This window comes from Homalodisca vitripennis, chromosome 5 (assembly GCF_021130785.1).
Source record: "Homalodisca vitripennis isolate AUS2020 chromosome 5, UT_GWSS_2.1, whole genome shotgun sequence".
Lineage (NCBI taxonomy): Eukaryota > Metazoa > Arthropoda > Insecta > Hemiptera > Cicadellidae > Homalodisca > Homalodisca vitripennis.
Genome location: NC_060211.1, coordinates 107199814 through 107227226, shown reverse-complemented (window position 1 = coordinate 107227226; position 27413 = coordinate 107199814). Strand labels below are relative to the sequence as shown.

The 27413-nt window shown below is 30.8% G+C and overlaps 1 protein-coding gene across 1 annotated transcript in view; it reads right to left on the bottom strand.

Moving 5' to 3' along the window:
* LOC124362677 (delta-1-pyrroline-5-carboxylate dehydrogenase, mitochondrial) overlaps positions 1 to 27413 on the bottom strand; it is a 67713-nt gene that overhangs the window by 33694 nt on the left and 6606 nt on the right. Inside the window, 3 exon segments of the mRNA XM_046817377.1 lie at positions 6537 to 6584; positions 13737 to 13870; positions 23628 to 23713. Coding sequence (XP_046673333.1) covers positions 6537 to 6584; positions 13737 to 13870; positions 23628 to 23713 — 268 coding nt within the window.

Sequence of the window (27413 nt, the reverse complement as noted above, 5' to 3'; positions counted from 1 at the left end):
AATCTGATATATTATATGAATGAAATAAACTTTTAATGTAAATTATTTAAAAATAACCTTTGGCTAAACGCTTCAGCCAATTTGCGACGGTGAGCTCTATTAGCCACTTTATACTAGTCACTGGGTTTACGAACTAATACAAATTCAATCTGAAAATCTGCTTTATTAATTGTACCCTAATTCTTATTCGGAAAAAAATAAAACACCCTTAAATAATTGCCAATTCACAAGAAAGATTTTGCCATTTTGCAGAGCGTATAACAGGCTTACGGAACAGGTATACAACAAAAAGCTTTACTGATACCTTTTTTGTAGATCCTATTAATGGGCTATTCTAATAAAGTGTTTAAGTTTAAGCTAGGAATAAACGGGGTCAACCGAATATCGTCCTCCAGTAAAAACATTATTCACGTAAAAAAAATTACAAAATTATTAGCATTTTATTGGCCAAACCGTTAGAGATAGGGCACAAAGGTCACTGAACCTTTTTATTGTAGATCGTCTTTATTTTTGCAATTAATATTCGTTTTTTAATCTAGCACTAACATTAAAGTTTTCTGCTGAAATATAGAATCCCAGAAGTACGAAAATTCTGAAGTAAAACTTGAGAAAATGCGACATTATTAGAATTGCGTTTTTTTCGGCCAAACCAATTAAGGATAGGAGGGCAAAATATTAACTGGACCTTTTTTGTAGATCCGCATTGTTTTCTAAATCCCATTTGATAATAATTTTGAGCTGCTGAACCAACAGGTTCTGCCTCTTTCGAGCCGTGGAAGGTAAATGATAAAGTGAAAAAATTGCGGAAAAAATTTGAACACAAAATTGCATTTTGCGGCCCACCAACCAATAGAGATAGAGCAAAAATTCCCACTAGACCTCTTTTGTATAACACTTCATTCCCGACTTAACGATTTTGTGTCAGATCCGAGCTAGCTCTAACGGTTTCGCCCGCTATCTTTTGGGCTTACAAAGAAATGCCTGCGAGGGTGAAAAAGTGCGAAAGTTTGTCAATTTTTTTTGAGGGCGTTCAAAAGTAAAAATTCTTCCGGTTTTCAAGACTTTTCCCGGTTGGTTTGAAGGTTAAAAGCTACGAGACGTGCAAAATTTGGTGTTGTTATTCCCAGCACTTCTAGAAGTGGGGTTATAATTTCGTATACCCTATCAGTGCGGAGTGAGCTTACATATGCGGGCTGTAATTAGATAAAGGTGAATAAACAAGCTGAGCAACATGAGTTCGGAAGATGATAAAAGGAATTGTTTCTAAAAAAAAGAAATTAATACATCACCATATGGTTATAAAGAATGAAAACAAAATCTGATATATTATATGAATGAAATAAAAAACTTTATTTGTAAATTAAAAATAACCTTTAGCTAACGCTCAGCCAATCGCGATGTGCGTCTATTAGCTCACTTTATACTAGTCACTGGGGTTTACGAACTAAAACAAATTCAAATTCTGAAACTGTTATTAATTGTAACCAATTCTATTCGGAAAAAAATAAAAGCATGAACCCGTTAAAAAATTGCCCAATTCACAAGGAAAGATTTTGCCATTGAAGTGGCGTATAACAGGCTTACGGAAAGGTATACAACAAAGAAGCTACTGAACCTTTTTTTTGTAGTAGATCCTATTAAATGGCTAGTTTAATAAAAAGTGTTTAAGTATTAAGCTAGGATAAACGGGTCAACCGATATCGTCTCCCAGTAAAAACATACATTATTCACAGTAAAAAAAAAATTACAAAATATTAGCTTTTATTGGCCAAACCGGTTAGATGGATAGTGGGCAAAATGGTCCACTGAACCTTTTTTGTAGATCGTCTTAATTTTGCAATTTAAAATTCGTTTTTGTAATCTAGCCTAACTTTAAAAAAGGTTTTCGCTGATATAGAACCCAGAAACAAAATTTCTAGAAGTAAAAACTTGAGGAAAGCGACATATTTTAAAATGCGTTTTTTTTCGGCCAAAAACCAATTAAGTGATAGGGCCAAAAATATTACTGGACCTTTTTTGTAGATTCGCATTTGTTTTCGAATCCCATTGAAGAATTTAGTTTTGAGCTCGCGACCCAACGGTTTCGGCCTCTATCGAGCACTGGAAGGTAAATTGAGAAAAGTGAAAAATTGCGAAAAATTTTACACAAAATTGCATTTAGCGGCCCAAACCAATAGAGATAGAGCAAAATTCCACTAGAACCTCTTTGAAGAACACTTCTTTCCCGACTAACGATTTTGTGGTCCGAAATCCCGAGCTAGCACTTCTAAACGGTTCGCACGCCGCAAACGGGTCTTCAAAGAATATGCCTGCAAGGGGTGGAAAAAGTGCGAAAGTTTGTCAATTTTTTTGAGGGGTTCAAAAGGTAAAAATTTCCGGTTTTCAGACTTTTTCCCGGTGGTGTTGAAGGTAAAAGCTACGTGCCGTGCAAAATTTTGGAGTTTTCCAAGCACTTCTAGAAGTGGGTTAGTTAGAATTTATCGTCATACCCTATCATTGATGTGAGGTATACTATATGCGGCTGTATATATATATAAGGGATAAACAAGCTAAGCAACTGGAGTATTCGGGAAGATGATAAAAATAGAAATTGTTCTAAAAAATGAAATTCACTAACATCACCATTATGGTTATAAAAATGAAAAAACAAAAATCTGGATGATATTATGTATGAATGAAATCCAAAACTTTTTTTGTAAACTTAAAAATAACCTTATGGCTAACGCTCATGGGCCAATTCCGCGATGTGCTCTATTAGCCACTTATACTAGACACTGGGTTTTTACGAACTAATTGACAAATTCCAATCTGAAACTGTATATTAATTGTACCAATTCTATATCGGAAAAAATAAAACAACCCTTAAAATTGCCAATTCACAAGAAAGATTTTGCCATTGAGAGCGGGTATATAAACAGGCTTACGGAAAGGTATACAACAAAAAGCTACTGAAACCTTTTTTTGTAGATCCTATTAATGGCTATTTAATAAAGTGTTTTAAGTTTAAGCTAGGATAGGAATAAACGGGTCAACCGATATCGTCATCCAGTAAAAACATATTCACGTAAAAAAATTACAAAATAATATACTGTATATTTGGCCACACCGTTAGAGATAGGGCAAAAGGTCACTGAACCTTTTTTGTTAGATCGGTCTTATTTTTGCATTAAAATTTCGTTTTTTAATCTAGCCTAACTTGTAAGTTTCTGCTGATATAGAAACCCAGAAACAAAATTCTTAATGTAAAAACTTGAGATAGCGACATATTTAAATGCCGTTTTTTCGGCTCAACCAAACCATTAAGGAAAGGGCAAAAAATATTACTGGACCCTTTTTTGTAGATCGCATTGTTTTCTAAAAAATCCCATTGAAAATTAGTTTAGAGCTTCGAGCCAACGGTCAGCTCTCTATCGAGCCTGGAAGGTAAAATGAGAAAGTTGCAAAATTGCGGAAAAATTTTACACAAAAATTGCATTTTGCGGCCAAACCAATATAGTAGAAAGCGCAAAATACCACTAGACCCTCTTTATGTAGAACACACTTCATTCCCGGACTAAGCGATTTATGTTGTCAGATTCCGAGGCGAGCTAGCCTCTAACGGTTTTTTTCCGCCGCTAATCGGGCTTCAAAGAAAAAAATCCTGCTAATGGGGCAAAAAGGGGTTCAGTTCGCGAATTTTTTTTGAGGGGATTCAAAAAGTAAAAAAAAATCCGGTTTTTTCAGACTTTTTCGCCGGTGGTTTGGAAGGTAAAAAGCTACGTGCGTGCAAAATTTGGTTGTTTTCAGCACTTCTTAAGAAGTGGGTTAGAATTTCGTATACCCTATCAGTGAGGGTGAGGGATATTAGTTGTATATGGGATTACTACCCTAATTCTGATACCTAGTTGTAAACGGAATTACTACCCTAGTTATGATACATAGTAGTGAACGGAATTACTACCCTAATTGTGATACATAGTTGTATAGTGTTTCATAGACTACAAGCAACAATTAAAGAAAAGGGTAAGGTAAATTCTGACTAGAACAAGAATAAGCAGCTTCCCCATTCAGTAAGAGAAGGCACTTCAAAGGACATTTCAGCAGTTAGTTGTACAAATTCATCCCCATGATTCAACAAGTAGGTTGGATATCAAGATTGAACACCAAGTGTTTAGAGGATCTTCCAGAAAAACAAATACCAACTTTTCTACACATTGTTTAACCAGGAATAACTAAAACCTTATTAAGTTTAGAAAATCATACTCCAGGTATACCAGGAAAAGCGGCATTTATAATATTACAACATTTATCTGAAAGTTTTTATTTATTAAAAACATTTTCCGTGTCACATAAGACAAATGCTTTATCTGTTAATGAACACATATTCATGTTCATACATATGTACTTGAGGCACTTACATCCTAAAGTGGCTTTAAGGGATTTTTTTGTAATTTTCAATATTGAAACTAGTTAGTTACATTGGGGTTTTCTCAAATCCTGTCTATGACCATAGCACTATTTATCAGTACCATTGACCTTGTACCGACTCTCCTCCATATTCTGTTTAATAAGGTCCTTTCACAGACCAGTGGCCCGTATGAACAAGCAGAATAAGGGTTAAAAGGGACTCTCTGTAAAAAAAATTGTCTTAACTATCCTGAGATAAAAATGATCTAAAATGTTTAGCAAGAGTTTAAAAAGTGTTAAGATAGTGAGATTTGTGGTTTGAAAACCCCTGTATAGATTAAAAGTTTTTAGATTTGCTTATAACGTTTTGCTTATTTGAATAACAAAATACATGTAAAAAACTTTCAATATGCACATCTGAGTGTTTGCTACATATCAATGCTCGATACCAATAAGTTTTTTGATCACACTCAATGCTGACACATATGAATGGATAATTTTGTAAAAACCAGTATTTTTACTTTTAGAGTCCTAAATATATGTTATCTGACATTATGAAGGAAGGAATTCTAAACACTCCTGCAAATAATGTTATTGAACAAATAGGAAACTCTCCAGTTATAGTTTGTTGAATCTCCAATATCTAACAAAATCCCAATTTGTAATGGTACAATAAAAATACCATTCAGTGTTTGAAGGTCTAGTTTAAATAATGTTATTGAACAAATAGGAAACTCTCCAGTTATAGTTTGTTGAATCTCTAATATCTAACAAAATCCCAATTTGTAATGGTACAATAAAAATACCATTCAGTGTTTGAAGGTCTAGTTTAAATAATGTTATTGAACAAATAGGAAACTCTCCAGTTATAGTTTGTTGAATCTCTAATATCTAACAAAATCCCAATTTGTAATGGTACAATAAAAATACCATTCAGTGTTTGAAGGTCTAGTTTAAATAATGTTATTGAACAAATAGGAAACTCTCCAGTTATAGTTTGTTGAATCTCTAATATCTAACAAAATCCCAATTTGTAATGGTACAATAAAAATACCATTCAGTGTTTGAAGGTCTAGTTTAAATAATGTTATTGAACAAATAGGAAACTCTCCAGTTATAGTTTGTTGAATCTCTAATATCTAACAAAATCCCAATTTGTAATGGTACAATAAAAATACCATTCAGTGTTTGAAGGTCTAGTTTAAATAATGTTATTGAACAAATAGGAAACTCTCCAGTTATAGTTTGTTGAATCTCTAATATCTAACAAAATCCCAATTTGTAATGGTACAATAAGAATACCATTCAGTGTTTGAAGGTCTAGTTTAAATAAAAAATAATTACACTGATATGCCATTATTATTTAGGTTTTTTTTAGTAACATCTTATATGTATAATAAAAACACTTCTAGAGCTACAGACAATCTTTCCAGTTCTGATTCCTTCACTTAAGATCCATTACATGGAGTTATCGGTTTAGATAAAGTTACTCAAGCACTACTATGTTTCCATATGCTATGTTATCTAATCAACATTGTATGTGTGCTAATACTTACACAGAATGCCAATTAAATTCCATAACAATCTTGTGAACAGATATTTTATTTGCCTTAAAATCACCTTTTAACATGCACTCTTTTTAGGACCAGGTGGCAGTTTATTGTTGCTACAGTACTTTGTTATAGTCAGCTAAAATCCAAACTACAATATTTAATTATATTTCTTGTAATAAAATCTAGTTAATGGAAATAATAAATTGAATTAATATTTTACTTTCATATAATGCTTTATAACATATTTGTGTCATATGAGTTAATGAATGAATATATTGATGATAGTTTGTTTTTTGTTCATTACATTATACTGAATTTGATAGTATAATAGAAAACATAATGCAGTGCAATTTCTTCTATGTTAAAACCTTCCTATTTCAGTTTATCTGCCTGCAAATAAAATTTAAACAATAACATTTTATGTTAGCTTCACTTAGCTTTTAGTCACATGAAATTATTATATTTGGTCCTAAAAAGAGGGATGAAAAATGGCTACTATACTTAAAACAATGTTATCACTAAATCCTGCCAAAAGTACATTAAAATTTTAGTAGTTATAAATTTAAAATTTAAATATTTGTATGTAAAATTACTTACCGGTGATGCGTAATAAAACTGAGCTATCTTCTTTTTATGGTCATGAGGCTGTAAAAATAAAAACTTACATAGAATGATAAAAAATATTGAATTGGTCAAACTGCAGCTGAAAATATTGAGTTTATTTAAGACAATATATGTACGGGACTTCAAAACAATAGATTTAAATAAAGCTAAAAAGCGTAAACAAAAAAGCCTGAAGTTTTCTTAATCTATAACAAGATTGTATGTAAGTTATTTTCACAACTTTAAACAGTATTTTATTATTTATTGAAGAGTAGTGAACATTATTTTGTAATTGATTTAAAGTGTTGTGTTACAATCCCACATTTTAAATCAGAAAAATCAATCCACTAAAATCTTAATATATTTAATTTAAAACAAATCTTGAACCAGGACTGGCCTTATGTGTATTAAGGAAAAGGGGAGAAAATATGAATGTAACCAAAATAACAGATATGTTATCTCATATAATATAGGGGTTATTGGTTGTATAAGGTTACAATGTTAAAAACTACTGATGTCAAGAATCGTATATTTTGATAGGAATAATGATCAAAGTAAAACAAAGGATAAGAATCATTGTGAAAATGTGTGCTGCTGTTTAGGCATGCTGATACAGAACATTTCAACACTTGAAACTCACTTTTATCTTAAAATGGAAATCCTAAAACACAAGTTAGAATAAGGTTAGTTTTTGCATTAAGAGAAACAAATAAAGACACAGAGGCATTTTGTATCGAATTAACAAAAGAATTAAGTTTCCAAGATTGATCATTGATTACTATCTGAATTGACACAAACACATTTATATTTGTGTTCCATAGAAAAAATTCTGGCTTGTACGCTTAGGCAAATGCCCTTTTAAACCAACACAACAACTTCACAAAGGAGGACATCATACAACTCAACCTGTTTCTGTGATTCTTTTTTTATGTATTCACTGATTTTCTGAAACTACTGAATTGATTTTGATGAATCTTTTTTTAATGAGAGAGCTACCCCAGGGAGGACCCGCTTTAATTTTTTTTTATTGGACAAGCGTCTGACCAGGAAATCAGTAAGTTTTATTGCGTAATATTGATGTGTACAAACAGATTAATTTTGCACATACACTTTAATATTGCTTATGGCATAACCGCTTTTGGTGACACAACAAAAGAAAGTTTAACCCACATCTTAAAAGAAAAAAAACAAAACTCAGTTAAAAACTACTTTAGGGAATTACAAATAATTGAAACCAATTTTTGAGCTTTATATACATTACATCAGGGCTGCCCAACCTACGGCCCGCGAGTCAGTTTTATGTGGCCCGCCTTGTTGCTAAAACAACCAAATTTGTTTACAAGCATTTAAAATATTAAATAAATACAAATTTTGAGAACCAAGCAGTCCAGCCGATTTCATGTAGAACGAGCCGTATTCATTTGGTGGAGTATGAGTGTTGAAAGAAGTAAAGTAGTTGTAGACAGGTTTCACTGACTACGGTGGTGGCTGCCGGCTGGCGAATAGAGCGTGCGTAAGCACGGCACAGCGCGCGGTGCGGCGACGTAACCCCTACCCAACTCCTAGTAGGATTAATTAAAATCAATGTATTCAATGTATTGGTGACTTTTTTATTGTTCCCTCAGAATTAGAGCAAACATCCAAAAGTCTGGGTTTATATTTATTTCTACTAAAAGAACCTAAAACATAATATATTATAAACCTTTACCTAACAACTAATAAATAATAAGAAATTACAATAATCAGGAAACAAGGGCCAAATAACCTTAAAACTCATATTTTGCACAAGATTTCTGGAACAAACCCCGGGCAATACGTTTTGTTTGGGGTTCCAAATCCCCTGGGATGTTGGCCCGCCTGGCCATAAAGGCTTTACAATGTGGCCCTTGGGTAAAAAAGGTTGGGCACCCCTGCATTACATTATACAGTATACTGCCTATGTACTATATAGGAGTTTCTCTATTTGAAAAAATCACAGATTTTGTCAAATTATTCATGATGATTAGAGGAGAGCATGATTAAAAACATAGAAACGTCTTTCAGTTTTCAACACATGATAGTAATTTACATCCAAACTGATCCTGATAAATATATGTCATATTTATAACAAATATTAGCTACAATGATTTGTGCCAAGTTCTCCACCTCCTGAGGTAACATAAATATGTCACCTATTGTAACAGAGCTACTGCAATCTGTCACTACTCAATTAATAACTCAAAATTCTTATTTTAATTTGATAAACGTTGAGGTAATATTCAGTCTCTTACAAAATTTAGTAATCAGGACATTACAGACAGAAGGCGTTTGTAAAAGCAAATATCTTATGTACTCATACTACCCTTAGGGCAGTAACTATGATTTTATTGCTGCTTATAACGAGCTAGTGATTGTCAATTCAACCATCACTGTTGCTACACAATAATAACATTGCCTCATAGTGGTCTTTAGACCTATCTATAACTGAAGAGACTACATAAAGTCGAAACAGATATAGTCAAACTAAAAAGACAATTATAATAAAAATGCAACAACTTAAAATCTCATATAAAGTCATCATACAGTCACTATAAACAATGTTCATATGTAACAAGCAATTCGACATAGGAACAGAATTTAAGCATAGATCTCCAGAATTATAATATCATCCTCCCCTCATGGAAAAAGCTATAAAACGGTTTGGACGCTATGACAATCAGTTTCGAAGAAATAACAGGTTGGTGAGAATTATGAATAAAGTGTATCTGTTCTTATATTCACTTAACATTCTAACTTATTTTACAATCAGTTTTATGAACTACAGTTCTCAATCAAAGACAAACACTTTAATGGCGAGATTTGCCATTATTCACAAACGTGGAAACCTTCTTCACCACATGGGGTTTACTCTAATATGGATGGGAAGGATTATCACATTACTAATGATGGAAATATCTGTAATCTCATTATTCTTTAAAATTATCCATAACCTAAATGAATGTTAAACAAAGAATTAAAAATCATGCCGAGTTTAGTCCAAATTAAGAATTAAAAATTATAAGGAGATTTAGTCTACCAATATTCAGAGTGGTCCAAAAATAGATATACAGTTATCTATATTTCTTGCCATTGTTTAACTTTGAAGCAAAAGAGAGGCACAATCGATTATGTATATAAATAATATACATGCTCCCGGGCGGAGCAAGTACTTTTTGCGAATTCAATGTTTATTGAAATTATATATATATATATATATATATATATATATATACACCCACTTTTGGGCCACCCAGTACTAATCTGACATCTTTATTATATAAATACATTCATTCAGACAAACATATTTAAATAATATTAGTAAATAATCCTTTACTATATTTTAAAATATAACATATAATTAATTCTAAACATTGGTTATTTATGCTTTAAGTCCAGAATACAAAACTTTGATTAATTTTATTGAATATATTAATATGTATGATCATATTTCATGATTACAACTGTGATATTTATTTATTTAATTAAATAAATTGTTACAGCCACAGTACTTTAGTATAATATTTAATTTTATGCTGTTGATATTTCAAGAAATTAAATACTATAAAATAAACCATAGTTATTTACTTTCAACAGAAGTTGTTCTGGTTTCAAAGCATAATGAATGAAATACCTATGAGTCAAACTATTAATTGGGTACTATTATTAAATGAGTACAGTAAACTAAGTGAGGTTAGCCATTGATAGATGTGAAATGACACCAATATGACTACAGCTGGGGCTTTCGTTGATGACATTGGAAAGCTAGGCAACTCCACTTGAGTGACATCATCTGTGTCTATTGATAGTACCTACTCCCCCTCCCACCCATCTAACACATCCCATTGCCCAATATTACTAAAAATTCTCCCAATGCATCTTCCATCTTTAATTTGCACCTCAGACTTGATGAAAACTTTCATATGTGCATGAAAAATAATTAAATATAAGCGATAGGAAAATAATTAGTAAATGAAAATACATTTGATTGGAATATACATTGTAAAGTACTTATAAGTAAAAGCAACAACTTTAATTTAATTATATGATTAAAAATCTTGCATGCATAAAATTTAAAAATGTGTAAAAATAACATAAAAATTGGAGCTATTATTTTTGAAACGTAAGAAATTACAATTAACACAACATGTATATGCTTGGTTCAAACCAAACTAAACCAACTATTAGGCATATAACAAATTAGTGGACAAAATAGGATTTTAAACTACAGTAAATTAAAATATTTCATTTCCCTAAGTTAAAAAATATATATTGTAGTAAATCATACGAAAAGTAGAACTTCAGAATTTTTGTTGAATAGTATAACATGAAGTTATTTATTAACCATCCTCTTCCTCTGTAAATCTTGGGTCTAAAATACTACAGACTTATTTTAGGTTTTGTCAGCTAATGACTTTCAAACAAAATAACAATTGTTTATAATTGCAGAGATTAATACTTCCTGAGAGATTATGGTAAAGAAATTGAGCAAATTAACAAAATATATGAACAAATATATCACTATTACAGTTTATTAGCTTAAAATTTACTTCAAAATGTACAGCTTGAAATGGAAAACTGCTATAGTAAAAGTTTTAATTGTATATTGTTTTCACCTCATTTTACGGAATGTAAAATATGTTTTCAAATTTTTAAGTCTCTAAAATTTGCCATTAATGATTTTATATTTGGTTTTCTATAGGTGTTTTGAATTAGGTGTGATTTATATAAAATTTGGCATTGCTGCACAACATGTGATTAAAAACACATTATTGACTCTATATTATAAATAAGCATCACAAAAATAGAAATAGACAATACATAAATAATCATTACACACTATTGAACACTGTACAATGAGTAGTATCGGCTATAATTTTATTCTACACCCTGAGCACAAAGTCTATACTCTTACCTCTATATTCTTACAACAAATATGTTGATTTTCATTAATTCTCTGTTTCATATATAATGGTAACAATTAGATGTCAATTAAAACACGTTTAGCCATTAGAGTCTGAAACTTGAACGTATGTATAGTATGTCCATTAAACATTTTTGGTGTAAGTTAAGAAGGGGTGACCAGACTTTGTGCCATCCCTGTATTATTGACAACTAAAACAATAAACATTATTAATAGAACTCTTCTAAGGATACAAATTCTCTCCAACAATACATGCTATTTAATACCTCATTTACCTAGTTGTTATATCAGTGATGATTTTAATAACGTGTTATAATAAATTAACACCCAAGAAAATGGCATAACAAATATGAGATTAACACCTAATCTTATTATAGTTTGTCCAAATAAATTTAAATGATAAAAAAAATATGCTGATTATTTAAAAACTGGTTTAAGAGGTTGTTTCAAGTTAATTTTGGGTTTTAATAAACGAGGTTGGAGTTTTTTCGTAAAAAAGGTAGATTTTTATTCTTAGATATATTACGATTATTTTGGACTTTACCAATAAATTGCCTTAAATAATCACAAAGAACAAAAAACAACTAAGCGCAAATGTATAACAAAAGCCCCAAAAATAGATTACTATGAATATGTATGTTCTATTTGTTTGTTATGAGAATTGTCTAAATTTGTTAGTAGAAGTGCAAGAAATATTTTTACTTATATATATAATACTTATATATAATATCTTATATATATATATATATATATATATATATATATATATATATATATATATATATTATATATATACACACCTCAAAACAATTAAAGGATCACTTTTTTGACAGAATGTACTCGGTTAACGGTTCGAAATTTTAATTATTTTTTTTTTAATTTCAAAGTCGGTGTTGAAAGCAAAATACATTGCATATGTTTTTTTATATGATATTTTATTTTAGGCTAGAACAGTAAACAAAGTTTAAAACCGTAAAATTAAAACGAAAACAACTCTCTTATTAAAGTACAAATGTAATAAGAAATGATCTGGTCTTTTGAATCTCACTTTCAATACCTTGTATTGCCACCTCTAGCTGATATAACCACACGAACATGCTGTGGCATGGTTCTGATGAGTCGTCTGAGGCTATCTTGAGGTAACCGCTCCCATTCTTCTCGTAACGCCATTTCCAGCTCATCCAAAGGCCGAGCTCCGTCTTGCATAAATAAAAACTTTTGACCTGCTTGCTCTGCTCTCGGACGAATATGAACGTCTAACACCTCGTCCACATAACGCTGGACTGTCAAATAACCGTTTCGGATTATGACAAGGTCTGTATGACCGTCAATTGTTATGCCACCCCACACTAATACTGAGTCCCGCCCAAATGGAATTCTATCGATCTTCTATGTGCGTGGTGGATCTCGAGCGGCCTTGTCCTGGGCATCTTCGAAGAGTTCCTAAGCTCCTGATGTCGGTTCCATAATCTTGAAATTACTGACTGACTCACACCTAAGCGCCTACCCACGTCTCGTTGGGAAACTCCCACTTCTATCAAAGTAGCAGCTCTACTGATATCACTCTCAGACAAAAACCGTCTAACACCCGCCATAACAATAAAAACACACAGGGCTAACTATAGAAGCCTAATCCAGACTGAAGGAGATCAGCTTGTGACAAAACTGAACCTGAACCTTTCCTTATCTCATTTTTGTTTGGACATGATATCGAAATAATCACTCTTATCTTTTACTGAATTAGTCAGAAAGAAACAAGAATTATTTATCTTTGCTACCAAGAGGTTCCTTTATCAGTGTGCAAAGTTCAAACATTCTTCTGTTATTAATACTTGTTTTACAAGACGCAATAAAAGTATTCCTTTAATTGTTTTGAGGTGTGTGTATATATTATATATATATATATATATATATATATATATATATATATATATATATAAAATTAAGAAAATTAACTATTGCCGCTTACACAAATTTAATGAATGTTAAAAGTTGTTTAACAGGTAAACAACATTTGGTCTTCTGATCAAATGTTAGTTTACTTATTTAAACACATATGTGACATAAATGGTCAAATACAAAATAATATCACACTAATAGTTTTACACCGTTTCTGTCACAAAAGGGCACATATATGTATTGATAAAATATGAATGATGATCAGGAAAGGTACATGTTTCCTTCACAATTCTCCCAACATCATAAACTTTAAACAAAGGTACACTACGATGACAATATTTCAATTGAATACTTACCATAACTTGATATTTTACTTCTTTTGTTCTGAACTCTTGTCCTCCTATGATAATTGGAACATCTTCTGTTTTACTGGCCAATTCCTTTAGTGCAGTCTCCAGTTCTTTTCTCTCTTTACTTCCAGGTAGGTAACCTAAAAATATTTAATCGGTTCTTCACATGTTTAAAACTAGCAAAATCAATATCATTAGTTTGAATAATTGTATATTAAAGACCAAATATATTTTTGTATGGGGTTTTCCTAAGATTTTCCTGGAAGTAATAATAATTAATAGTTTTGAAAATATTTGACTGGATGTAACCACAGTTAGGTAGTTTTTGTATATAAGATTGAAAGGGGAGTTGAGTCAAAACAATGTTATGATAAAATAGTAAATCAATAATGTTAAGCAATTATACAGTGAAATAAATATGAATTATCTTTCAAATGTAATAATAATTAATTTTAATTTTATTCCCAAAGGTCGTGGGTCAGCCCATTTATTCAAGTTATAAACATTATCAAATTTACATTTAGTAGCCCATATTATAAACATTGATTTTAGTTTACATAATTGTGTTACAATAGATTAATAATGACTATAATATAATTCGTTATATTTACAAGAATTATTAAGCTTTTGTAGATTGTAAATGTAAATATCTTGTTAAAATTTAGCATTTCATAACAATTAAAAAAAATCATAATTGACATGTAATTTTTCTTGTTCACACTACTTTTAACATTACTTACACAAAAATCATATGATTAATGTCACTACGTGTGACATGTAGTTATTCATCAACTCACAAAAACACCTGGTAGGATATTGCTTTTTTCTCAGAATTATTCTCTTTAATTTTTTCGGGTGAAGTCAGGAATACATTGTCCCTTCTTTCACTTAAACTGACATTGATGTCAGAAACTGACATTGATGACTCAACCACTGAATATTTTTACTGGATTCCAAAAAAAGAGTGCTTGGGTGTTTTCAACATGCATTGACACTGGATAGGATACTTTGAACGCATAACATTTTGAACTTCTAGTACAAATATTTTTCTCCTTTCTCAAAACTTTCTGTATGACCCTCATATAAAGACGTGTACCTAGTTCTGGTGTTTATAAAGGCACCACAATTGGTCATACCAATCAATGAGCATACTTAAAAGTAAAGAAGATACTAAATACCTAAGATTTCTTACTTAAGTACCCAATCGATTAATTAGCATCAGAATGCTTACTACAGAGTATTTTACAACGTATTACTTTTTGGATCATTGAATAAGACTAAAGAACTTTAACAATCCAGAAAATCGTTATTAAGATGATGCACTTTACACGGGAATCTGTTTTATGAATTCTCAATATTATTGTTTAGATTCATTTTGTCGAAAATGCCATAAAAATCCACAATAAGATGACATTTTAAATGTTTTCCTTTATTTTATTTGAGTGAAATATGTGAGAACTTATTAACCTGGGACATGATATAATTCGTAAAGGTGGTTTTACTGACGACCTCATTGGAATTTCTTTTCAATCATATTATTGATTGATCTCATATAAAATTCTACAAATAAGTAAAAACAATATTTGCAGTTAACACAAATTATTAATAAGACTAAATGACATTAGTTTTCAAAACATGCAGTGACCACGTACTCGGGTTAACATAACCTAACTTTGAACTGGAACTACGTCATACAGCTTAATTCAACACCTTCATATTAACCTAAATTGGACATTTGATTATTACTACAATAGACTCAACCTCACATTTGGGATTTATCATGTGGCATCACCAACCTTGGGCAATGCATCATAACTCAAATACTTGAACTAAATCACATATCACCAACAACGTGGGACGATTAAATTAATTATCGTAATATATGATCATCATACGTTGGGCAATTAAATAAACACCCTCGACCTGATCTACCACAAACCACCACCGTGGGTCTAGAGCTGTACATCCATTCAACACTACCTAATTACTAAACTACTTCAAGTTCTACTTGAAAATCAATAACAATATATCAATGACATTAAATAATTAAGAATCTAAAAAAGTTGTAGACTGTCAAAGACCATATGCAACCACATGCAATGGAGCAGGCAGCTGGTGTTCTTGGCATTTTATCAAAGAGTTGACCTTTTATTTTAAACTCACAGACCTATACCTAATGAACAGACTATCCCTAAACAATTTTAATAATTAATATTTTTTTAAAGGTAGGCTTATTTTGCCTTAATTGACAATTAACATACATTACTGTTTATGGATTCAATGAATATACTTGTATTATGGATTGTACACATTAATTCAAATTACTTTCTGATATCAATGTCAGAGTTTGAGAATTCAGTACACTAAATAACTAAAAAAGTTATTTTAAAAACATATTATTAATGAAATTTTTGTGATTATTTGGTTGAAATTATTTATGTACCTGCTAGACTTGAAATGAGGTGCAAAAAATAAACAAAAATCATATTTAGATCAAACTATTGCAATTGAATGACTTGGAACTTCCAGCAAACAACAGCCTAACGTTTCATGGCCATATTGCTTATGGTATATACTGACTAATAACACCCTTTAGTGTTATATATTTTATCGAATAAATTAAAATTTTTTATTTTTAATATGTCTTACATTCCAAATCATAGAATAAATCTCTAACAATTTCAGTAACCATTAGTATGTGACATCAGTCACTATTAAAACATTAATGTGCACAGTTATAAATAAAACTTGCAATGAAGACCAATAATAATAAATATAAAATATAAATTCAGCAATATAAAATTTATTCATCATAAATATACAAAGCAATTATAATAAGCCACTTATTTATGCAATTGAACACTCAAGTTATCTGTGCACATCAACATAATGTTTATCCAGTAAACTAAGCTTAGAATCACAAAATAAACATTAAAAATAATACTGCAGTTAATAGAAATGTCCACAACTAAGATTAAAATTTACAAAATGTCTATTTTTTGCACTGCTGACCTCATAAATTTACTCAAAGACCCCTTGCGGACTGTGGAAAGCCTTTCCGACCAAGTATATCCTCATTTCGATTTTAAAATTGTTGAGAGTGTTGATTAGTTTTAATTGTATTGGCAAATAATTAATAGATTGGGCAACATATAATGAGGAAATTCTATTCTGTAACACCACTTCACATCATTCCTAAAGCATTGAGCTCAGTATGACTACTAATTATCGTCATCAACAAGGTTAAAACATTTGTTTAAAATTACCTCTTGTGATAATCAATTTAAATAACACCAATAAACATAATTACAATAATGAAACAAGAGAGTTTAAAATAAAACATCTGGAGTGTTTTCTCAACAAAAGATAAATCCAAGCTTATCAGAGAATTATTGAGTCCATAGTTCAAACATCAAACTTCCTAATCTACACAAGACAAGATTTTCATTGTGGTGAGTAGTTTGGTGTTCAGTTGAACAGTCAGTTTTGTATTGCCTATTTTTGTTCTCAGAACTTAGGTAAGTAGATATATTGATTACTTTAAATAAAAAACATTAAACTAAAATAAGCAAATTTATGCAAATTAAGTTTTAAAATATGTTTTAACTTTCTTCCCACTAGTCAATTTGATAACAGCCTGCCAACATTATCAGACCTTTTACCAAAGACGTGTTTTAAAACGGCCAGCCCAGTTGTAGATGTTTTGCAAAGCCTTTTAGAAAATTTCATATACTTGTTATTTATGATTACATATTTGTTTTACAATTTATGTAAATTTGTTGTTTACAATTTGATTTTTCTAAAGAACCCCAGTATTAGAAAAAAATATTAAAAAGTTTTACATTATAACTTAGAAAATAAAGTATGAAGACTTTTTTGTTTGGAATTTCTATTTAGCTTTACTCTGTACAGGATATTAAAAATCCAACTCAACATTTCTTTCACAATCTATTTACAATAGTTAATATACAATATATTTTTGTACTAATCAATCTTTAAAGTGCTGAAAAAAATTTGGTCTGGGTTCAATTAGTGAGCATTTAAAAATTTAATTTATTAAGTTCTGTTTTGGCCAAAGTTAAGATTATTTTCTGTCTCTCTGAAGAAAAAAATAACGAGCAGACAAATATTAAAAAAAAAAAAAAACTCTACCGGTACTGGTAACAACGCTTTACATATAGACACACTGTAAGGATATAGTCGCATGCCGCACCATTACAGGTATCGGAAACTTACTTCGGTCAAAAAGCGCATATTTCCAGTCCTTGTCATATATTTCAGGTCTAAGATATTTCCATTTCGATTATCTAGTTCTCAGAAATCTACTTTGGTCAAAATCGTGTTGACATAGTTGAGTTTACCTTGTCCTGATGAAGAAAATACACACATAAATAGGACTGAAAAGCCTATTACGACCTAGGGGAGAGTCCAACCTACTTACTATGTACTTTCGGTATAAGAGGGAAATTATTATTAAGGTTTTGCAACTTTCCAAAATAATCCTTATTAAAGTTTTGCGTTACACTTGTTTTTTGGACTGTAGCCAGGGAAAGAATGAATCGTTGAGGCATGTTAGTATTCATTTCTCTGTTTTTCCATTAGCCATTGTTAAAATGTAATATCATAATGTCAAAGACACACCAGTTTAAAGTAACTTATGTGAAAACATTCATAACTTTGTTCATTAAGATTAGTTTTTATAACAGTATTTAATGCATTAGATGATTTTAATTTGTCACTGGCGCAATCTGGAGTAAAATTTATATATTAACGTTTTATTTACTATCTGCATTACAGTACCAATCAAGCACTGTTTACTTATTATCGATAAAATTCAAATGTAAACAGATGTTTCAGAAAGTTTGTCGAACTATAGCTGTCAACAGCTGTCAAAATACGTTTTGTTCTTATCATAACATTCGAATGTAAACAAACTAATTTTTCAATTTGAATTCGACTTTATTTGGTGAAATGAATGTGTTATGGGTGGTAAAAACCACTCTAAATGTTAATTCAGACCAAAAGCTATACCTGTTCCAAATTTCAGCACAATCCGTATAGCAGTTTCAGCGTGATTCGAGGACAAACCTCCAAACATTCAAACTTTGGAATTTTAATATTAGTGGGATTGTACCATTGACGAATACACCATCTAATGAATTGAAAATAATATTTAAACGGTGTTCTAAAACCCACCTTGATGAACAAAGCTGTGATGTTTTGCACATAAGGTTATCAAAAGTGGTTGTTTCCCTTAAAAATTTACTGTAGTTAAAGGAAAAGCAAAGAGATGGTACAATCTACCCCTTATATCAGAAGCAGGATATAAGCGATGAAGTAGATGCATTTTGACTAAAATAGTCTTTTTAAGCTTACATATGCTCATATTTTCTTGATTGAGTTGAAATTAATATTACTTAAAGCACCAGAAACATCGCAGACCACAAATACTTACTTACTTACTCCTGTGGCCACTCGAAACCCAGATGATTTTTGACCTCGCCAACAATGTCTCTCCAACTTCCTCTATCTTGAGCCACTTCCAGTGTAGCGCCAATCGTTCTTAAATCCTTCTCCACCTGATCTCTCCATCACATCCTAGGTCTGCCCAATGGCCTCACTCCCTCTGGTTCCCCTCGCCACACCCTTCTTTATCATTTTATCTTCTCCCCTACGGGCAACATGGCCCATCCATCTCATTCTTTTACTCCTGATCAGTGCAATCACATCGGGATCTTGGTATATTTCTCTTAATTCTCTGTTCTTCCTGATCCGACATATGTCTCCTTCTTGAACTGGTCCAAAAATTCTTCTTAGTATTTTGTTTTCAAAGGTTATTAACTTTTTTTGGGATTTCTTTGTGAGTGCCCATACTTCCGACCCGTACATCAAAACTGGCAAGATCATGGTTTTGTAAATTCTTAATTTAACTTTCCTCATTAATAGTTTGCTTTTGAGAAGTTTTGCAAGACTCCAGTATGTTCTATCTGCTGCTGCTAATCTACATTGGACTTCAGCTTCTTCTCTATTGTCATGTGTTATCGTCACTCCTAAATACTTAAATTCCTTTGTAGCCTTGAAATCATGGTTGAGTACTTCTATAGCTTTTCTCCTTCCTGTTCCATTCTTCTGCTTATTTTCATGTAGTGCGTCTTGTCTTCGTTTACTTGTAATCCTACTTTTGCAGCCTCAACTAAAAAGGCTTCTACTAGTCTGTTTAAGTCCCTCTTTCTCTCAGCTAGAATGGCTACATCATCTGCAAATGCCAGGATATTGAACTTATCTCCCAATTTTACTCCTTCAGGTATCCCCTTTATCTTTTTTAGTGCTTCTTCCAGAGCAAAGTTGAATAGAATTGGTGATATTCCATCACCTTGCCTCACTCCTGTATTTATATTAAACAAGTTTGTGTACTCCTTTCCCACCTGTACTTTTCCTTTGGAGCTGCTTACACAGAGTCTTGCTAGACTTATCAGTTTATTTGGGATACTAAAACTTTTCAAAATGTTCCATAGACTACTTCTAGAGATACTATTGTATGCTTTTTTAAAGTCTATAAATATTATATACAGATCCTTATTGTATTCATAGTATTTAGAAGCTAGCTCTTTCATTATAAATATCTGGTCTATTGTAGATCTTTCTTTCATGAAGCCTGCTTGATGATCTTCAATGTTTCTATCCGCATACTCTTTGAGTCTATTCAATATTAGCTTGGATAATATTTTGTAGGTTGTGTTGAGTAGAGATATACCTCTATAGTTTTTACAGTCCAGTTTGTCGCCTTTTTTTGTGAATAGGTACAATAACTGCTCATATTTTCTTGATTGAGTTGAAATTAATATTACTTAAAGCACCAGAAACATCGCAGACCACAAATAAAAGCTTTTAAATCTAAGTTGGATTCCAAAACCCTTATATGTGTTTATTTTCTTTGTCAGTGCAATGTAAACTCAACAGTGTAACCGTAAATAAATTAGACCAGAAATGAACTTAATCGGTTGTATCTGATCATTTTGGATCTCTCATACACTCTCATATTGACCTGCACCAAAACAAGAATGGCTGATGACCAATTACTTTCTTAGGAAAATACCCTCTATCAATTTCAAGAAAAATCAGGTTATGTGCTTATACAGTGCAACGCAAATTGGCTCAATAGCTGTGCAACTGTGAATGAAACTATACTCAGTTAACTACATCGTTAAGGTGATCGTAATGTTGACATCCACTTTTAGAGAGTCTAGCTCAAAAATAATTTATGACAAACAAAAGTTTGGATTATTATAAATAATATTCAAATAGACCATTGTGTTTTAACATTATGTGTAATATAATAATGTTGAGGAATTGGAAGAAAAGTTCAAATTATCTAAGATTTCTAATTTAGAAAATTAAAATGATCTATGTTCCATTGCACTTGCAAAGAAAATGCAGAGGTGCTCTGTCTTTATGAAACCAGGGCGTACGGACATTTTAGCTTTATACATTTTCAATAGCAGAGATTGTTGGTTGTATCTGAATATTCTAAAAATTAAGAAACTATTTCATGTAAGGAATACATATTTGGAACAAAATTTAAATATATTTTGAGCTGTTATTTTTAATCTTTTAAATTCACATTTTTAACTTTAGCAGCAAGATAGAATTATAACTGAGGCTAGAATTATAGCAGGGGCTATTAACTGTGCCCCTGTAACAGCTTAAATGTAAATGGATGTATGCTAATCTTAAAAATTATTTTTTTCCAATCATTTTGTTGTTGTTTTACCAAAATCAATATTCCATCCTAATTACTACGTTTCAATAACAAAAATATACATGAGTTCTAAATATGGATCTTAGAAAGTTTAAATCAGTTTTTCATTAAGTTTTCATCAAAAGCTCAAAGAGGGTTTTCAGTAATGAGATACAATTTTTGATGGATTTTAGCAACACTCTATTTAGAAGTTCAAGATATCTCTGGAACACATAGCCTATATACCATGAATGTGCATTGCGACACTCCATGCATTCACGTGTTGTACCAAGATTTTACGTCACCTACCACCATTCAGCCCAAAAATTCTAGAATATGAAAGGTTTTAATTTTATTCCTTTTTTTAATTACATACCAACATGAATATCCATATTCCATACACATATTGCGAGTCTATTACTACAGTCTTCGTCGTTTCTCGTTTCTCATTTTCCACGCCTGACAGTCTTGCCAGTCGCTATCTTCTAAATCCCTTCTTCTCATGGCTTCTTCCGATTTATTGTTTTCATTTTCTTGGTTGTCTACCATGTTTTCTTTTTCCTGATGGAGACCATTAGAAAACATTTATTAGGGCTATCTAGTTGTGTCATTTGTAACAGATCTTACCATGTCCATTGTTTCCTTTTCCCACAATGTCAATTGTGCCTAAGATGTTTCCTTCTATTTTCACAATTTTCATGATTTTGTAATTTCTTATATGGTCCATTCTTGAGATTCCATACCTTCTCCACTAAATATTCCATTTTCAGGGGTTTGTTAATTTTGGTTAGTTCCAATGTTTCAGCCCTATATAAATTCTTGTAAATTACTGTCTTCATTTTGTTCGTAATTTTATAAATTGCATAGAACTGAATTTAGGTGCCTTATTAGTTATTACTTATCGTCACTGTACAATTTTGTTCTTTATGAATTCTGTAGTTTTTCATGTACTTGAAAGTGTCACACAAAGCTGTTAGCATGGTTCTTTCGCTTGTATTGTCCTACTTCAAGATCTCTAATGTTTTTTCATATATCCAATTTTCTTATGGTTTATTGTTGAACCTGATTACTTATATTCTCCTTTCAACTTCCTTTCCAAGTTCTCAGATCGATTTTGAACCTGCTCGTTCACAAATAGTGGAGTATATACCTATTTGTTATCTATAGAAATTTATGTATCATGGCATTTTTGCTTCCTAACCTTAAAACCGCTTCTAAATAAATCCTAAATAATGTAGGTACTAAAGTGCAGCTCTACCTGAATTATTTAGTGACTAGAATTGTTTACTGAGTTTGTTACTAATTGTAACGCAGCTACTACAGAGTTTCCTGATTTCTCTTATAAGTTGGTCACTGACACCTTCTTTTATCATGCATTTTTTTTTAAATCAATGAAATTCAGATACTCTTTCAACTTTTTTTGTTACATGTTTTAACACAACATTCCATCTATATAATTATGATCTCCCTTGTCGGAATCCATTTTTTTCCCTCTGGCTGTATTGTTTGGTTCTCAGTTTGTTTGTTTCAAAACTCTCCTGTATATTTTAACGATTAAAAGACAATGATAACTAATTGTTTTGACAGTTTTGTCGATTTCCTCTTTTATAACCTGAGATTTAGTTGCTCTTTTCCACTCATAAGGTGATTTCTTACTATTCAGACACCTGTTAAATAGAAGTTTCAGCAGTGCGTCCGGGCCAGCTTATTAACATTCTCCATTGAATGAAATACTTAATTTTTAAATAAGAAATAAACTTTTTTCCAACTAATTTTTAAAAACAGGCTTATTTTTAAAATTACAGAATTTGTAGTTGCTCTACATGTTTGTAAATTAAGTTACAAACTAATAGAACACATTGTTTTTTTTTTATTTTTTTTTTTTTAATAGTACTCACACAGTAAAGATATTTTAAGAACAATTGATCTGTAAACACAGGTACATGTAATTGATACAAAGTATTACTCACTCATGTCAAGATTTTATTCAACATTACCTATATTATAGTTATGTTCTTGATAAAACAAGATCCTTGGATGAATTATAGAAGTTTTATAGAAGAAATATTGAAAACAATTAAACAATTGTTACACTGATTATAGGGGAAAAAGGCATTTATTAAAATTTTTCTATCCTAAATTACAAAAACTTCTCTTACCTAGGATGGGTTCATTTTGAACTTGGAAATCTTCAATGTGAGGATCTTTTATCACACCTGACAGACACCCACTCTGGTGTAACATTCTGGAAAAAACAAGTTCTCAATTTAAACACAAAACTCACAACACCACTGTGTACAAATCATGCAATAATCTCTTACACAGTTGCCAGTATGACTGGATCTAGGCCTACTGTACATTCTTCTTGCCCTTGGCCAACTTGGCTTCAGATGAAAAGCAGCTGGCCAATTACATTTTGGCTCCACCCCAAGAAAATGTGGAAACACAATGCACAGGATTTTAAGGTGTAATACAAAAGCCCATAAACTTATTTTTTGATTAATTAAATTTACAGTTTAATGACCCCATGTAATGGCTTCATGCAAAAAATTTAATAATCCTATCACACTACAACTAAATTGTAATAAATTATAATAATTATGAAATTTATGAATAATTGATTGTTTTATCACAGTATGAATATTAAATCAAAATTGGAGTAGTTCTTATTGGTTTCTGTGGCAAATATATATAATATCTATTATAATAATATTAAAGATGTCTTTAACCTTTGTTAGTTGTGCTGTCTGTGATACCGTGGGTTGAGAAATTTACACACCAATGTTAAGGGTTGTTTCTACACAAGAAAACCTTTGTTCTATCAAAATTGAGATTTGAAACCAATTCAAGCTGAGTTTTCAGTAAGCTGTAAAAACGTAATTAAATGATTAATCTGTATGTTAATAATGCTTTACAAAATTACATACCCGAGATAATGAGTCCCATATCGTTATTAATGTACAACTTTTTGAACCACCTGGTCAAGAATAAGATTTAAGATGGCAACATTTTTATATAATTCTAAAATTTCATACTAAATTTCATAAAAAATTTCACTTGTGCCTGTCTTTTATAAAAATTGTGTTTTAATCATAAAACAAGTTTTTTAATTATGAGACTTTTCAAAGTTCCAGTTTGGTTGGCAGGTAAACAGGATTTCTACTTTTTTATTATAGAAATCCGAGGAAATTCTGGTCTAGGCTTTATTATTAAGCCAAGAAATCCACTTTCCAATGCCTTTACGACTTTTGCTAACTCTTTAGAGAGTTAGGTACAGACATCATTAGAATATATAAAAATCTTATCACCCTTAAACTATTATTAAAAATTAATCTCCAAGTATCTGGATTTCACTAGCACGTCATCAGTCCAAGACATTACAAATTTAAAAAACAACAAATTTATAAAGTTGAAAAATCATATCTAAATATTCATCAATTGCACTCATTTGAAAAATTTTAGTGAAATTTATTTGTTTGTATGTTTATGCCAATGGGTACATCAAAAACATAAAAATGTTACATTTTTAAAAGAGGAACATAAAACATATATACACTAGAAACATTAAGGCAATTATTTGAACAACCACAATACTTTTTCCTACATTGTGTGTGTAATTAAGTAAAAAGAGAGGTCTAGCAAGAAATCGGCTAGGAAAATTTAAGTGTTAAGTTTATAAAATATTAGTACCAACAATACTGCATAACACATCCCTAGCACTTGAAATACATTTCATTATATTTCACATACCTCTCACTGTCAGACATCTTGAAACAAAAAACAAGGGAGTGTACAGGATACACACTACACTCAGTTACTCCCAATATTGATTTAAGAACAAACAATATTTTATTTAAAGTACAAAATTTTATTTCATAAAAACTTTACCAATATTTTAATTACTTTGGTTGTTTTAACTATTTTCTAACAAACCAATAAACCGAGTGAATGAACAAATATGAGTCTCCAGCTTGCTACACCCAAAACCAGTCACCTGACTCTGAGTGCTAATGAATTGTTTACAAAGCGTGTGTGCATGCTACTGTACGTGTAACACTGTTGAGACTATTTTTAAACTAAACTTTAGTATAAATATAGAAAAAGATATATTAATCCATATCTTTATTCGTAAAAATGTTGTTAAACTAATTTAAATTGAATTAAGTTTTTGTAATTTAACTTTTAATCAAGTCCATTTCCATGATTCATTCAAATCTTCAGGTTATGTAACATTGTATTAGACCATTCAGTAAAACATATTTGCTTAGTTTAAATCTTTCATAATTAAAACATTTACTCTTGGCAAACATTAGATATTTAACAACATTTCAGTAGAATTTTCCATGAATTTTACTTTATCTGAGCAGGTACAGTATGAAAATATTAAATTATCAGCGATTACTTGCATAATGTATAATTGCATTGAAGCATACATTTCATTTTCAAATTGATAATTATTGAGTTAAGATATTTAGTATGAATATACTAAGCTTGCATGAGTATTTTTGAAATATTTTCATAGTAAGGCCTTTAATGTTAACAACTTAAGACTTCTTTAATCTTTATCAATTTCTTTATATTAGTAATTATGAAAACAAAATTTAGTCAAACTTTTTTTGATATGTATGCACACTTTTTCATTAAATATCAGCAACATCAGTATATTTTTAATTAATGATAAGTAATCTAGTAATAATTTTTAACACATCCTGACCCTAAATGAATTTTGTTACATTCCACACAGAGAGACTATCAGTTTTTAGGTGTTTATAGTAATGATTAGTTTATTAAGGAATGAAGAGAATATAAATTTAAGCTGCATGCAACACAGTGAAGGCTATATGGTTTTGACAATACATTTCTAGATATCAAAGTACAATAGCCTACTACTGTATACTTTGAAACAAAATTTTAAATATTGCCTTTAATAATCAATCCAAAATTATATATTGTATTGCCAAAATTTAACTCAATTACCATCCGTATGCTCCATGAATTAAACAATTTAAATATATAATTATTATTTTTAACAATAAACAGACCTAGTTACTTAGCTAGTTATTTTGCTTAAAAACCCAATATACATTGGTTAGTTATACATATACAGTTTAACCATGATAACTTAACCCTCTGTAGTCAACATTGGACCTAACATGTGGATCTCACAACTCTGATGGATTATATATGTACTGTCAAGTAGGCGTCACTGTCAACTGCTCTTTCTCTACAGCTTGTAAGACCCACACGCTGGACTGTGTCAGCGCTAGTACTCAAAAGAAGACAGATTTGGCTGTGTCATAGTTTTATTTCTTTTTCAATCAGTTAATTGATTACATCTAACTAACTTTTCAATGTCGTTTCCTATCGGAACATAACGAACCAACTCAGCAACATATGTCACTTGCTATATATTTCAGCAGCTGATATTTATAGTTATAGTTTTGAGAGGTAGGTCACCATTCATAAACATAGTGTCCCGTTATGTTAATTAATAATATACATCCTTGAACTATGACATACAAACATAATTTATCTTATATATATATATATATATATATATATATATATATATATATATATATATATAGTATATCAGGGAAATGTTAGAAAGTGAACAGGGAAATTAGTCTTTTAGAGAGAGTAAAGTTATGATAGTGCCTAATTCAAGTAAAATAAAGTTTTGTTGTCATTGGTGCTGTTCATGATGGCAGATACTGCATGTATGATGTTTAGTCAAACGAAATAATTACACAAGCTTACTGCATGGTACACAATCTAGCCAAGCACAGTAGGCAACTTTATTGGCCCTCTGTAACTTAAATTTGGCAATTTCAACCCTTGGTAATTCTAACATTGTTTACTCCAGATATCCAACAACTCCTTTAATGTAACTTCATGTTCCAATTATGGAGATTAGACTGAATGACTTGAAAGCCCTGTGTAAC